This window comes from Emiliania huxleyi, assembly GCF_000372725.1.
Source record: "Emiliania huxleyi CCMP1516 unplaced genomic scaffold EMIHUscaffold_3, whole genome shotgun sequence".
Classification (NCBI taxonomy): domain Eukaryota; phylum Haptophyta; order Isochrysidales; family Noelaerhabdaceae; genus Emiliania; species Emiliania huxleyi.
In genome coordinates this window covers 2,219,562-2,233,937 of record NW_005199770.1, presented here as the reverse complement: position 1 = coordinate 2,233,937, position 14,376 = coordinate 2,219,562, and the positions used below count along the sequence as shown (strand labels likewise).

The window sequence follows — 14,376 nt, the reverse complement described above, 5'->3', positions numbered from 1 at the left end:
GCCCCTCCCATTCGACAGTGTGCGGGTGCATACCCCACATTCACTCCGCTCAATAGATGAGCCTGCGACCTGTCGCCTGATTCCGCAGGGGCGCAGGGCCAATCTGACCAGTGGTATGCAAAAGAGTTGCCAACGCCAGGAAGACCATGCGTCTTCAAGGCGCAATAAGAAAGTGCGCCAGGTAATGTGTGAGACGATAGGAACCCCTCAGCGAAGTGAGGAGAGCTCGGCGAATGGGCATTGTCACGTGAAGGCCGCCGACCGATTTTCTGCTGGGGGGGGGGGGGGGGCGCCACCCTGCAGCGACTCGAAGGCTGCCTTTGTGTTCGCCAGCAGCAGCATGTCGACGACCGAAAAGTGCAGCCCGCGGGCGTACCAGAGGTGCGCGTGGTGGAGCAGCGTCGAGACGCCGAGGCCGAGCTCGGGCACGAGTGTGACGTAGTAGGCGAGGTCCGAGCCCGCCTCGGCGCCGCCGCGCCGCCGCTCGCGCAGCTGCAGCTGCAGCTGCACGAGGTGGAACAGGCCGTCGAGGAGCACGACGGCCGGCTGGAAGAGGAGCAGCGCCAGCGCCGACACGCCCGCGTCGGCAAAGACAACGCAGAGCGTGCGGAGGAGGCCGAGCGTCGTCGCGAGAAGCAGCAGCTGCGTGACGAGGACGGCGGCAAGCCGGCTGGCCGAGGGCGCCTCGGGCAAGTGCACCAGGTAGTCGAGCCGGTCACGACACAGCCCCGAGTACAGACTAAGCGCGCAGCCGAGGCCGCCGACCACCGCCCACAGCGCAACCTCGCGCCAATCCGAGTCGACGACGGCGGCGATCTGGCGGGGCGGGGCAGCGGCGGGGTGCGCATTGGCGGGGCGGGGCTGGTGCGCGGGGGAGGCCTGGCAGACTTGCCTGCACGAGCTGACTGAGCGAGAGGCTCACGATGCGCTCAAAGGTGCGCTGGCGTTCGGCGACACGGAGACGACCAAAGACCACCCTTTGCAGCGTGCTGACTGCAAGGACGAGTGCCGCGACGAGGGCATTGGCGAGCAGCAGCGCGCCGCCGCTGGACGAAGCGACGACAAGACACGCCGCAAGCGCCGTCGGCGCCGCTTGCGCCTGCGCGTCGAGCGCCAGCGCGGCGGCGAAGGAAAAGACGAGCCCGCACGCCCAGCACTCGAGTCCGCGCATCGCCGCAAGGCGCAGAGGGGGCGCAATTTCTTTTTTCTCTATGGCGCAATTTTTCTTATGAAAAGAAAAAAATCTGTTGACAAGCGATCCCACGATTGCGAATGTGGGGACTACATGATTACAGGAATGGTGGAGGGGCCCGTCTGCAGAGCTAGGCGGCGCGGGCACCCCCCACTGGGGCCGAGGACAAGAAGCCGTTTGTCGCTTGCTTGTTCTTTTGCTTGTTGATCCAGGAGAGAGAGAGAGAGAGAGAGAGAGAGAGAGAGAGAGAGAGAGAGAGAGAGAGAGAGAGAGAGAGAGAGAGAGAGAGAGAGAGAGAGAGAGAGAGAGAGAGAGAGAGAGAGAGAGGAAGGCCCCCGCAGCCCGCACGGGGGGTCCCGGGGGGCACCATGATCGTCCGCCAAGGGTCCGGGGTCGCCCAGGCAAGTGGCCCAAATCCGATGAGTTTTCCAGGTGTGAACAGCAGCTGAGAGGTGTGAATTCATCCCAAACGGGGTGCGGGGCTATAGCCCCGCAGAAAATTTTGCGTCCTGGGGCACTGAGATCGCAGTTTTCGTTAGTCCACGGCGTATGCCAGCGGCAGCTGTTTCGAAGATACGCGGTGCCGCATTTGAGCATGAATCAGCGTCCTTTCTGCTGGCATCACGCATATCTCCCTTGTCGCTTCTTCCTCTGTCGAGTCGCTCTCCTCTGCCTCGTTCTGCGCCGCCGCCGCCTGCCGGTCCCTTGTTCTCGCGGCTTCTTGCGCCTTTCGGCGCAGCTCCGCCCTCCTCGCTGCATATCTTGGTTCTTGCTTGGCCCCTCGATCGAGTCTATCGAGCTCTCCTCGCGCAAGGACGACTCTTCTGACGCCCACTGCGATCATTTGCCGCCAAGTCATGGCTCAGGTCCACTCTCTCTTCGAACACTGTCGTGTAAGAAAGAAAGAAAGAAAACTGAGTCGTTTCGTGCGACCGCCTAGCTCAGAAAAATTCTTTCCCCCTCTTTCGGCCGGGCGCTGGGGCACAAGTCGCCACCTCCACAGGGACATCTCGACCCTACGGCTTGCGTCACCTCATCACACGGGGATGACGATCAAGTCCCACGCTGCGTTTTTGGTATTTGGCGCTGCTGTCGGCTTCGCTGCTGGCTTCAAGGCGGGAGAGGCCGTGTACGCTGACGAGAAGGAGAAGGAGACCATGAAGAAGAGGGCGACTCTGATGACTGGATTTTTGATTACTGTCGGTGCAGCAGGAATGGCTATGGGGGTGATGGTTCGAGGCTGACGGCCAGCTCGGGTGTGGGTCTTGTAACATTTTGCGCGCTTGCGGGAGTTTTCCGCGGCGGTTAGTCTCGAGAGAGAGGGCGCGGCGTGCCGGAGAGGTCTCCCTTGTGACACGTTTACTGTTACAGACACGCGTACTACTCAGTGTTCCTCAGCGAGCGCCGCCCGGCGTAACGTCGTGAGTCGCCCTCGCCGGCGGCTGTTTCGCCAAGCGGCTCTTCCAGTTCCGCGAGGGCGCTGAGCGCCTCGCGCAACACGATTGCCCAGTGGGTCCAGTGCGTCCCCCCCTGCACATAGACCGCGTATGGCGCGCGCAGCGGCCCGTCCGCGCTCAGCTCGAGGGTCGACCCGTCGATGAAGGTTCCGTCGGCAAAGACAACCTCGTCGCCGTAGCCGGGGGTGACTCCGGCGACCGGGACGATGTGAGCGCCGACGGGGGAGCAGCGCTGCACGGCGGCGCAGAAGGCGAGCACCTTGGCGCGGCTGCCCAGCTTGACGGCCTGTATGATGTCGGTGCGGCCGCCAACCCCCGGCGGCGGATTGCACTCGTACCCGAGGCGGCTCATCGTCTGGGCGACCAGGAGGGAGCCCTTAAGAGCCTCGCCCACGACCTGGGGCGCGTGGAAGAGCCCCTGAAAGAGCGTGCGCGTCATGCCGAGCGTCGCGCCGCCCTCCACGCCCGGAGCCGCCAGCCGACGACCCGCGGCCGCGACGAGGTCGGAGCGGCCCGCCACGTAGCCGCCCGAGGGGGCGAGCGTGCCGCCCGGGTTCTTGATGAGCGATCCGGCGACGAGGTGCGCGCCGACGTGGCACGGCTCCTCAACCTCGACGAACTCGCCGTAGCAGTTGTCCACAAACAGGATGAGCGACGGGTGATGCGTCCGCAGCCAGCCCGCTAGGCGCCCGATCTCCTGGACGCGGATCGAGGCGCGCCACGAGTAGCCGCAGGAGCGCTGCACGTGGAGAACGCGCGTGGAGGGGCGGATCGCCGCGCCGATGGCGTCGAGGTCGAACTTCGCCACCGCCGTCCCCTCCGAGGCTGCCGCCAGCTCGACTTGCGAGTAGCTCACGCCGAGGTCCGCGAGCGACCCGCGCAGCCCGTCCTCCGTGCGGCCGCGCAGGCCGATGACCTCTTCCAGCGTGTCGTACGGCGCGCCGGAGACGCCGAGCAGCTCATCTCCGGGCCGGAGCACGCCGTAGAGGGCGCACGCGATCGCGTGCGTGCCGCTGAAGCACTGCACTCGCACAAGAGCCGCCTCGGCGCCAAGCAGGTCAGCGTACACGGCGTCGAGCGCCTCGCGGCCGAGGTCGCCGTGACCGTAGCCATCCACGCCCGCAAAGTGGTGCGTGCCGACTCCGTGCCGGCGGAATGCTGACAGCACCGACGAGAGCGACTGCTCTGTGCGCCGGTCGATTTCAGAAAACGTGGGCAGCAGCGCGGCCGCCGCCTCGTCGACGAGCTCGCCGACGCCGCACGCCCTGGGCTGGGAGACAGCGCGGACCGGCGCACGGCAGGAGGCGTGACGGCCCGACCACGTGCTGGCGCCTGCGGCCGTGAGTGCCAACATATACACACACTGTGAATTTGGGTGCTTTTTCTTTTCAAAAACTTTCAAAGAGGTGAGTGAGAGCAATTCATGGAGGCAACCGATGCGAGTCGACTGAGTGTGTCGTCGTAGTTTCGTATCATGAATACTCACATCTCACTCACTCACTCACTGACACTGAGTCTGAGAAAGCTGAGCATATCGGCCGCCTGCGCGTGTTCGAAGCACGAGGGGACGGCCGAGGCACCGGGCTCATACGAAGCCATCTTCACAGGAGTTGTTTCCTAAGAATAAATTAGGCAGGTCACCAGCTGAGGTCACTCCTCAAAGTCCCATCCCCCGCTTGGGTTGTCCGTTTTCTTTCTTTCTTTAAAAGTGAGGGTTTTTATAGGCCACTCCCTTTGCTGCCACTCATAAAATCGTTGGGTCGCTTCAGTTCAAGTGTGAGAGTCGTGATTTCTTGTTGGTTAATAAAAATCTCTCTCTCAGTTCACGAAGTGGGCCGACCCTCCGATTTTATGAGAAGAGAACAAAGGACAAAGGGAGTGTTTATAGGCGGACCTTAAGGAAGGTCCTCACAGTAGGATGCGTGTAGCGCTCGCTCCCCGACGTGTCACACAATGCAAACCCTGGCGGAGTCGGAACCCTCCACCCCATCCCCGGGGAGCCGAACCCGGTGTGGGCGTGCGATAGCGTTCAGAGCTTCACACATGGCCGACGTGCAGCGCCCGCCTCCTCGCGCGACCCTCCCACCGACCCGCAGCAGGGCCTGGACCGCCGGTGCCCACCGCTCCATCCTCACCGAGGAGCTGTGCTCGCTGCCGCTCTACCGGAGGCTGGTGAGCAGCGAGGCGGACGCAGCGCTGCTTGCGCAGCTCGAGCGCGAGTTCACCGCGCTGGTCGAGTCGGCGGGCGAAGACGGGGAGGACCTCGTCTGCGTCCGGTTCCCGGTCTATCTCCCGAGCTCTGCGCGTGCGCTGGTCGCCGCGTGCGCCCGGCGCTTCAAGCTGCGCCCCGAGTCGTTTGGCGAGGAGGAGAAGCGCTTCATGGCCGTCTACATGCACCCTCGCTCGGCCGTCATACCCGTGTTGCGGCTCGAGGACTTTGCGCACGCCACGAGCTACTACGCCCTGCCGCCGCCGCCACCCGCGCCAACCTACGACAATCGGAGGGACCAGTTCGGCAGGCGCCCCGACTCTGTGGTGGAGCTCGAGGCGCCGGAGCGGCCGCTGCGGCACGACTACAGCAGCTGGCGGTCCCCCGCTCCGGAGCAGCGCGAGCCCGTCGGCTACGAATGCGAGGCGGCCGGCTGCCACGCCCACCTGATCGAGCTCGCCAGCTTTGAGCCAGAGCTCGACGCCGCCGGCCCGCTCAGAGGGGCAGTCGCCGGCGCGCTGAGAGGGGTGGGCATGGCCGGCGCTGCTCCGCTCGCGCCCCGTCGCAGACGTCAACCCTTCCTGCTTCCCCACCGCAGGCGCTGCCTGGCCTCATCACGCTGCGACCGCTGCCCGCCGGCTTTGTTGCCGTCTTCAGCAGCGCCGTCGCCGCCGAGGCGGCCACGATAGCGCACCGCCAATTCCCCCACGACGTCGGGGGCGAGGGCGAGGGGGCAGACTGGCCTCGCGACCTCTCGCTCGCCCTCCCCGGCGGCGAGCGGCGATGCCGCGCGAGGCCCCTCTCCCTCTTTGCGCAGCGACCTCGCGCGAGCGGCAGAGGAGGAGCGCCGCGCGCGCTTCAGGCGGCGTTGCGCGGTGTCGGCGGCGGGGGAGGTACGGGAGGGCGCGGCGGCGGTGGCGGCGGTGGCGGTCGATAGCGCGTGGGCGTCGTCGGCGGCGCCGGGTCGTCGGTGCTAGTCCGCCGTCTTTTCTTTTTTCTGAAAGGGGGAAACGCAGGCCACAGCGCACAGGTTCGCGGCGTCTTGCCTTTCATGAATGGCACGTCGTACGCCGAGAGGTCAGGGCGGAGGTCGTCGAACACGATGTACAGCACGTTGCGCGCGGGGGCGGCGGCGATGGCCATCGCCGCGGCGGAGGTCAGCAAGAGCATTCTAAGACTGGCCGAGCCGTGGACGCCTGCCAGACGCACAGGTCACAGTGGCGCGCGGTAATGGCGCGCTTACTGACGACTGACAGCGCATCTGACGCACGCCAGCTCCGCCCCTCCGACCCACGTAGGACTCCAGCGCACGGCGTCGCGCGTATGACGGGGGCGATACCGATCATCCGGCCCGCTGGGTGTGCTCCTTAGCTCCCCGGCCCTGGATGTGAGGTTGATGACTGCACTCCAAGTGCTCCAAATAAATAAATAAAGAAAGCGGTCAAACTCTGAGACGAGATGGGATTTAGGGACGTGTGTCCCCGCCCTGCACGATCTTGGTGTGAGGGATCTTCAATCCGTGTCCCCTCACCCCTCGTCACAACCCGACACGGAAGAGCGGCAAGAGTTGGGGCTGCGGCTACGGCTGCGGCTACGAGAGGGGCCGGGGTCGCGGGAGAGCCGCTGCGCCGCGTGGACGCGCCTACACCGCTCTTGCTCCGCTCGCCACCTCTCGCAAAGGTCCAAAGTCATAGCCATCACCTCCTCCGGCAAGTCCTTTTCGCCTATCTTGCCGTCCCTCCAATCCTGGAAGAGCTCGTCGTCATAGCCATATTGCATCACAGCCTGCTGCACTGCGTCGTGTACAACCCCTGCCACCCTATCCCGCGCCTCGGCGTCGGAAAAGTATTGGTCGAGCTCGGAGTCATACTCGGAAGCAGGCGCAGATGGCCGCGGTGATTTGGCAGGCGGCGAGGAGGGGGAGGGGGAGCGCGGCGGTGCGCGCTCGTGGCTCCCGCTGGTGCCAGAAGGGCCAGCGCCCAGCGCGCTCAGCCTGTTCTTGTCCACCACCTTGGGAGAGGGGGGTGGGGGTCCACCTCCCTTGGGTGCGGGCTGGCGGTCAGGCTTGCGCTTGACCGCCTTGCCCGGCGGCTTGCGGCCATGGTTCCTCATGGTGAACCTGTCCGGCATGCCGCCCTTCCCAACCCTGGTCCACCCCTCGGGCGACTCGTTGGGCTGGGGTTGCTGCACCTGTTGGTGCTGCGGGTGTGCCTGCGGTGCTGCTGCCGGAGCTGCAGCGGCGGCAGGCGGTGCTGCGGGCGGTGCCGCGGCGGAAGTGGCAGCAGGCACAGGCTGCGGTGGGGCACTGCCCTCCTTGGCCTGCTGCCGCTCCCTGTCCCTCTCCCACTGGGACTGGGGCTGGACAATGAACTGCTTGCCCGTGGGCGTCGGGTTGACGCTGAAGCTCCACCAGTTGTTCTCCACGGCGAGCCGCGAGAGGATGCGAATCATCGCCTCGTCTTGCGGCGCCACCGCCTCTCCTGTGGCTTGCGCGCACAGTTTGAGCCTGGCCGCAACGGACGGGCCATCGCGAGCGTCGGCCATGGCCCCGTTTGGCCGTTTCCGTAAAAGTTGCAAGTGCTCCAAGTACTCCGTGCTCCAAATTTTACGAGGACTGCCTCGAAGGACACTGGGCACGGGACTGGCGCGCACTGGCACTAACACAGGTACACCCAGCAAGAAAGAAAGAACCAAAACCCAAGGGAGGGATGGGAGGACGGCACGCCGCCACCACACAGGGATTTTAAGGAGAGGGGTGTGATGCGCTAGCCATCAAACCGAGGCAAGAACGGAGTACACCGGCCACGAATGTCTTCTTTATGTGGCAAAATAGCGGCCATGAGAAGAGATTTATTTTTATCGGGGAACTCGCGCGAGACGGCACATCGGGTTCGCTCACAAGAGTGGGCTGCAAGAGAGGGGCCACGGATCATGGCTGCGCTGTGGGGCAGTAAGATTCCTAGACAGACACACACACACACACACACACACACACACACACACACACACACACACACACACACACACACACACACACACACACACACACACAGTCAGTCAACTCAACGGGAGGCTCCTTCCGGTCAGGGCTTTGTTGCCGAGAAAGATGGGGGGAGGACGAACTCCGTCAAGCCAAGCTTGGGGGTTCCGTCCTGGTTGAGCAATCCCCAATGTGCCTCTGCTGGGTTTCCCGTCTTCTTCGCCTCGTCAAAGAGTTCAAAAAGGAAGACGTAACCGGGCACGAGGTTGTACGTCGTCGTCATGCGGCCTAGGTCGCGGCGCATGTCCTGGTAGAAGAGGCGCGCGTTTGCAATCGATGCGCCAACCGCGCTGGACGATGTGATCACGGTGACTGCGAAGGACGATAGCGCATGGGATGTTGATCGTTTCCGGGATGATTTCCGTCGTTCGGAGTGCTACTGGGCCCCGTTGAAGCTGTGGAAGCCGCCGAGAGCACCCATTTTTTGGAAACGACTCTTGAGCTCGACCCAAGCGGAAGTTTCCGGACGAGACTCAAGAACGTTAATGAGGGCTGCGAGAAGGCACCGCGAGTGTGGCGCTACCATCAAGAGGCGCAGCGAGGCGCGTTGGCCCCGTGCCAGTGTTGTGCGAGGGACCTTTGTTGAAAAATTCTTTTTTTATGGAATTCCACCACCTTCCGCCAACGCCCCTATATGCATGTGCTGAATCTAAAATCCGAGGATTAAGGATTCAGGCATCGCTTCAGTGAGGCCAAAGTGAGTTCAGGGCGCGGGGCAGCCGCGCGCGGTCCAGCACAGTGTACGCAACTCAAACGCTCCGCCGGCATGACTCAAAAGGCATGGGCCAAGTGACGCGAGGCCCGACGCCACGAGGCCCTCCCGTTGCGCAACCACTAGTACAGAGCGCCGGCGCCTGGCGGAGCAGCTGCTGTCCATACCCAGCGCAGCCTCTCACGAGCGCTTGGCTCGCTTCGCGGGCGCCTTGGAGGGGCCCGCGGCGCTGCTGGCAGCCTTTGTCGTCCTCCGCTTGGGAGCCGGGGCCTCCTGCTCCTCCTCCTCCCCAGCCTGCTCCTCCTCGCCCTCGCTCTCACTCTCTTCGTCCGATTCGCCCTCGACTTGCTCCTTTGCGTGCGCCACCTGCAGCGGAGGGATGGCGGTGATCCGCGGGGCAAGCGGGCGGCGAAGCGGCGAGCGGCGCGCCAGCCGCGTGATCAACGCCTCCTTGCTCCCCTCTTCGCCGAGGCCGAAGAGCTTGCAGGCGCGGCGCAGCTCCGACTCGGGAAGCTCCGACAGGTCGACCTCGTCCTCCTCGTCGCTCTCGCCGTCCTCGTCCTCGCTCCCCGACTCCTCGCCCTCCTCGCTCTCCTCGCCCTCGTCCTCCTCGCCCTCCTCCTCGCCCTCCTCCTCTTCGGCGTCCGGCCTCCCGTCGTCCACCCACTTGTTGTACTCGACGACCGTCAGGTCGAGAGGGGTGCCAGCGCTGTCGTCGTCCGTGCGGAGGAGCACGATGTCGCCCTTGATGCCCGGCTCAAACGAGTCGGCTGGGAGCGCGTGCTTGTTGACCGACCCCTTTGCGCCGCGGCGGGAGACCGCCTGCGCGCTGAGGAAGCGAAGAGCGCCGACGACGGTGGGCGTGCCGCCGAGGAGCTCGCCCACCTTGCGGTGGTCAATCTTGGCCTCGTCGCAGCTGCCGTCGGCGCGCAGCACGACGACAGCGACGGCCTGCGTCGGAGCCGACATCACGGCACTGATCTGTGCGAGGGCGTCCGGATCCGCCATCGCAAGCAGAGCCTCCGGGAAGGAGAACGCGGAGGCGAGAGACCTCCCGGTGGGTTGTTCCCGCGCGTCGTTGGTTTTTCTGCTTTTTTTTGAGCGCCTTCGATGTGAATTATAACTCACCGCATGAGAGAGAGAGAGAGAGAGAGAGATGCGCGCGTCGCGGCTATCTGACGCGGCGGGCGGCGTCGCGGGCGGCAGCGATCGCGGCTCGACGGTGGAGGTGGAGGCTGGTGGCTGTGGTGGACTTTGAGTTTATTTAATGATGGACTACGAGGACTGGGGGTCAACTGGGAGGCAGGGGGTTCAACCAGGCGACGGAGGACCGTGGGCCATCGCGGGGACCAGCCCGTCCGGAGGACGCACTGGGTAGATCCGGATGGTCTCACCCGGTGGGTGGCACCGAGGCGTCTGGGACGCTCAGCTCTACCTTAAGCTCCTGAGGGGCGCGTGGTTGTAACCACGTAGTATGACTACAACCCACCACAGACACCCTCCCCCACTCCTCACGTGTGTTCACACCCTCACCCTCTCCTCTCTCCTCTCTCTCTCTCTCTCTCTCCTCTCTCTCCTCTTGTCTGTGCTGTCTGCCTGACTCAGGCACTCAATCTGCCGATGCGTGATTGTGTGTGGGCTGCTCCGAGGGGGCCCTCTGTGCGATCCGACGGGTAGGGGGGCTGTGCCCGGGCGGTGTCCGGTGTGGAGTCCCCTTCTGATCCCGCCTGGGATGTTGGGTGTGAGGTTGTGGCGGCTTCGATCTGAGCCCTGGTGTCGAGGTGTCGAGGCCCGGTGTCGAGGGTGTCGAGCTGCTGTCGAGGGATAGAGGTGTCGAGGCCTGTCGAGGCCTGTCGAGGCCTGTCGAGGCCTGTCGAGGCCTGTCGAGGCTGAAACCATGCTTGTCCGTGTCGAGGAGTGTCGAGGGGTGTCGAGGGTGTCGAGGGTGTCGAGGGTGTCGAGGGTGTCGAGCGGGTGTCGAGCGGGTGTCGAGCGGGTGTCGAGTGTTGTCAAGAGGCGTCTGAGGTATCGAGGTGTCCAAGGTGGCAGGTGGATGCAGTTGCAGCCCATCAACATACAACAAAAGTTGGGCAGCAGTTGCAAAGCTGTTTCACCAAGAGCTGGCTGGGGCTGCAGAAGCAGCGCATCTCAGTCGTTCTTCACACGGCCATCGCAGAGCAGGTCGTGAATGAGCTTGCCTGTGGCGGGGGTGGGCGGGTGCACGGGGCTAAGTGCCTCGCCACCCTCGCAGGAGTCGCTTAGGCGGCTCCCGTGGTGTACCTGTGTTAGTGCCAGTGCGAGCCAGTCCCGTGCCCAGTCCTGTGCCCAGTGTTGTGCGAGGGAGTTTTGTTGTAAAACTACTTTTTTGAGTTGTTTTGTTTAAATACTTTTTTGAGCTCTGCTAGCGTCGGCGGCTTGGTGGTGCGTTTGGATGGGTTCCCACCTATCGGTGGACCGGCAGCCGATGGGCATCGGCGAGCTCCTCGCCTACGCGCCGACCGGCCCTGCGCCGTCGCCCAGTCCCTACCGCAGCAACATCAAGGTCTGGCGCTGCCACGCGCCCACGGGCGCGAGCGCGGATGAGGTTCCCTGCTCTGCAGTCGGCCCGTCAGAGCTGGGGCGGTTCGATCCGACGGAGAGCTACATCGTCCTCCACCTCTACCGCCGCCGCGACGCCGCCGCGTCTCCCGCCAAGCCGACCGCGACGACGCCGGCGGGCGCCAACGCCAACGCCGGCGGCGGCGCGGGCAGCAGCTCCGGCGGCGGCGGCGAAGACGCGAGCGTCTCGCTGGCCGAGCTGGCCGAGACGTCGCACCGCGCCCTGACGCCCCGCGGCCTCGGCGCCGCCTTTTCGGGCTACGACGACTGCGGCCCCTACCCGTTTGAGTCGGACGGCGGCGAGGCGCTCGGCCATGACATCTACCTATGGAACGGGACGCGGGCGGTCGCGCTGACTAAGGCGGTCGCGCTGACAAAGTGCTTCGAGCTCGAGCGCTTCCTCCTCTCCGACGCCTCGGGCCGCACGCGCCACCTGCACGCCGGCGCTGGCACGGGGCTCGTGCCGCTCTGCTGCGCGGTCGCGGGCGGGGGCGGGTACAAGGATGGCGCGGCCGTCGCGGCGGCCACCACCAGCGGCGGCGCGGCGCACAACCACCTGTTGGCGCCCTGTTGGGGGCCCCGGGAAGAGGGGCTTTGCCCCGCCCCCGCCCCTTGACCGGGCTTGCGGCCCCCTACTTCCCCCGCCGCCCTCCCCCTTTTACCCGGCACCACCGCCGGCGCCCAGGTGGCCCTCGGCTGCTCCGAGCTAGTGTCGAGCCTGCTGCCTTCCCTCGCCGGCGCGGACGGCAGCTGCCCCCCCCCCCCGCCCGCCCCTCCTCCCCCTCTCCCCTCCTCCCACCCACACCTCCCCTCTCTCCCTCACGCTGAGCTCTGCCCTCAGGCGACCCCCCCGTCGGCGGGGACTGCGCTGCCGCGGGTGCGCCTGCTGCAGCGAGCTCGAGCAGCGGGACAGCGGGGAAGGGCGCGGCGGCGGGCGGCGGCGGGCGACCGCCCATCCCCAAGATTGGACTCGGCGGTGTGGCAAAGGCCAAAGTGGCGCACCCGCCGACGGCCAGACCGCCGGCGGCCGCCGTGCCGCCGCCGAGCGCGCGCGGCGCCGGCATGCGCGTTCCCAAGATCGGCGCGTCGATCGGCGTGCGCGGCCGCGGCACTTGCAGCCCCACCCGGCCCCAAACCCCCGGCTCTGTCCCGCGTCTAGGCTTTGGGCGCCGCCCCGGCGCCGCCGCCCCCGCCGCCGCGCCGCCAAAGCCGCCGGGGGTGGGCGGCATCGGCGGCGCTAGGCCGATGCTGCCCAGGGTGGAGGTGGGTCGAGCGGAGCAGAAGCGGGCCGAGGGCGAGATCGAGGAGGACGAGCACGAGCACCGCGTCGCCAAGCTGCGCCGCTTCGACGTCGTTTGCTCGCAGATCGAGGAGCGCCTCTTCCTCGGCTCAAACACGGTGCGTGCAGGGGGTGCGTGCAGGGCCGCAGCGCTGTAGCGGCAGCGCAGTCAGCGGCAGCGCAGCAAGCGGCAGCGCAGCAAGCGGCAGCAGCAGTCGCGGCGGCGGCGGCAGCAGCGTAGCGGCAGCAGCAGCAGCGTAGCGGCAGCGAGAGTAGGATAGAGGCAGCAGCACTAGAGTGGAGGTAGAGGGGAGGGCCCACCACCTTCTGATAGTGGGAGTAGTTCTACAAGCACCAGTGGGAGCCATCACAGTGGACCCGGTGGAGGTGGCGATGATGGTCCAACTGACCCTAGTGACGATGGCCCCTGGGCGCGCCACGCTCGCACGATCGCGCGATCGCGCGCCCGTAGGTTGCCTCGGACCTGCGGCTGCTGCTCTCGAACGGCGTGACCCACGTCCTCAACACGGCCGGCGTCGCGTGCCCTGACTACCACCCGGGCGCGCTCACGTACAAGACGCTGCACCTGTACGACTCGCCGCGCGAGGACATCTCGACGCTCCTCTACGAGGCGATCGAGTACATCGACGCCTCGATCGAGGCCGGCGGCCGCGTCTTTGTGCACTGCCACCAGGTCTGTGGCGACGCCTCTCCCTGAGAACGCACACACCGCCTCGTGTGCCATGCCCCCGTGTGTGTCCCGCGAGTGCGTGTGCCCCGTCGTCCGTGCTAGGACGTGTGTCCCACTGACTGACTGGCTGGCTGCCACTAGGGCGTCTCGCGCTCCTCGTCCATGGTGATCGCCTACCTCATGTGGCGGCACCGCCTCCCCTTCAACGACGCGTTTGCACGCTGCAAGGCCGGCCGCGGCGTCACCTCGCCAAACTCGGGCTTCATCGCCGCGCTGCTCGGCCTGCAGGAGAAGCTCACCGACGGCGCGCCGCCCGCCGCCGGCCGGCTCTACCGCACCGCACCCCTAGAAGCGGAAGATACGTGGTCGTCGACTCCAGCCAGCGCTCGAGAGGGCACGTACCCCGCCGTCTTCCGTGGTACTCGTTGTATTCGTAGCCCGTGCATTCACGCGGTGCTCTGAACACTCTGCGCAACACCGCATTCCCGCCCTGAGGTTGGCGTCTGCACGACCGCAGGCATGGCCCCCTTCTACACGGCGCCCCGCGCCCGGCTGGTGGAGGGTTCGGCCGTCTCGCACGAGGAGCTCGACCCGCGCACCGCGTTTGTGCTGCACACGCGCGAGGCGCTCTACCTGTGGGTGGGCGCGCACGCGCACCCCGACTATGAGGTGCAGTTATGCGCGCACACGCACCGCACGCATCACGCACGCACGCACGCGCGCGCGCGCGCCCGAGCCAGCTTGGCCGCGGTTGCAGAGGCCGGTCGCTCGCGGGCGTGACGCCCTCACCCCGCTGCGCGCTGCGCAGGCGGCCGCCCGGGAGTGGACCCGTTTGCTGCAGCGCTTCGAGCACGCGTCGGCCGAGGCAGATCGCCCGAGATAGCGCGAGATCGCCCCGAGACAGCGGCGCGGCCCGAGATCGCCCGAGATCGCGCGGGGCGGCGAGGAGGATGGGTCGGAGCGGAGGGGGCGAGAGGCGACGGGTGAGGTAGATCGGTCAGCCTCGGGGCGCATGAGGAGGCGCCATTCTGCAGGTAGGAGGGGAGGGGGGCTGGGGCTCCCCGCACGCCACCCGCCCGCGCTCCCTCGACCTGCCAGGTGTCGCTCGAGCGGCAGGGCGACGAGTCAGCCGCCTTTTGGGCGGCGATCGGCGGAGAGGGGCCCGTGGCGGCCAAGCTGGCAAAGTACGACGAGCAGT

The 14,376-nt window shown here is 66.2% G+C and overlaps 6 protein-coding genes across 6 annotated transcripts; 1 reads left to right on the top strand and 5 right to left on the bottom strand.

Moving 5' to 3' along the window:
- Nucleotides 1-243: 243 nt before the first annotated feature.
- EMIHUDRAFT_195738 (hypothetical protein) lies at nt 244-1,171 on the bottom strand (the record flags this gene model as incomplete). Its single annotated transcript, XM_005775505.1, has 4 exons — nt 244-272; nt 297-420; nt 511-783; nt 899-1,171. The coding sequence occupies 4 exons, from the start codon at nt 1,169-1,171 to the stop codon at nt 244-246; spliced, it is 699 nt and encodes a 232-aa protein (XP_005775562.1).
- A 1,401-nt stretch (nt 1,172-2,572) lies between these two features.
- EMIHUDRAFT_61380 (hypothetical protein) lies at nt 2,573-4,003 on the bottom strand (the record flags this gene model as incomplete). Its single annotated transcript, XM_005775504.1, has 1 exon — nt 2,573-4,003. One exon carries the CDS (start codon nt 4,001-4,003, stop codon nt 2,573-2,575), a length of 1,431 nt encoding a protein of 476 aa, XP_005775561.1.
- A 689-nt stretch (nt 4,004-4,692) lies between these two features.
- Nucleotides 4,693-6,249, top strand: EMIHUDRAFT_195735 (hypothetical protein; the record flags this gene model as incomplete). Its single annotated transcript, XM_005775503.1, has 4 exons — nt 4,693-5,385; nt 5,457-5,751; nt 5,863-6,014; nt 6,157-6,249. The coding sequence occupies 4 exons, from the start codon at nt 4,693-4,695 to the stop codon at nt 6,247-6,249; spliced, it is 1,233 nt and encodes a 410-aa protein (XP_005775560.1).
- A 136-nt stretch (nt 6,250-6,385) lies between these two features.
- EMIHUDRAFT_95702 (hypothetical protein) lies at nt 6,386-7,402 on the bottom strand (the record flags this gene model as incomplete). Its single annotated transcript, XM_005775502.1, has 1 exon — nt 6,386-7,402. The coding sequence occupies one exon, from the start codon at nt 7,400-7,402 to the stop codon at nt 6,386-6,388; it is 1,017 nt and encodes a 338-aa protein (XP_005775559.1).
- A 539-nt stretch (nt 7,403-7,941) lies between these two features.
- On the bottom strand, nt 7,942-8,319 carry EMIHUDRAFT_195733 (hypothetical protein; the record flags this gene model as incomplete). The annotated part of the gene is made up of 2 exons (XM_005775501.1): nt 7,942-8,188; nt 8,279-8,319. 2 exons carry the CDS (start codon nt 8,317-8,319, stop codon nt 7,942-7,944), a joined length of 288 nt encoding a protein of 95 aa, XP_005775558.1.
- Nucleotides 8,320-8,790: 471 nt separating this feature from the next.
- Nucleotides 8,791-9,618, bottom strand: EMIHUDRAFT_95701 (hypothetical protein; the record flags this gene model as incomplete). Its single annotated transcript, XM_005775500.1, has 1 exon — nt 8,791-9,618. The coding sequence occupies one exon, from the start codon at nt 9,616-9,618 to the stop codon at nt 8,791-8,793; it is 828 nt and encodes a 275-aa protein (XP_005775557.1).
- Nucleotides 9,619-14,376: the final 4,758 nt, after the last annotated feature.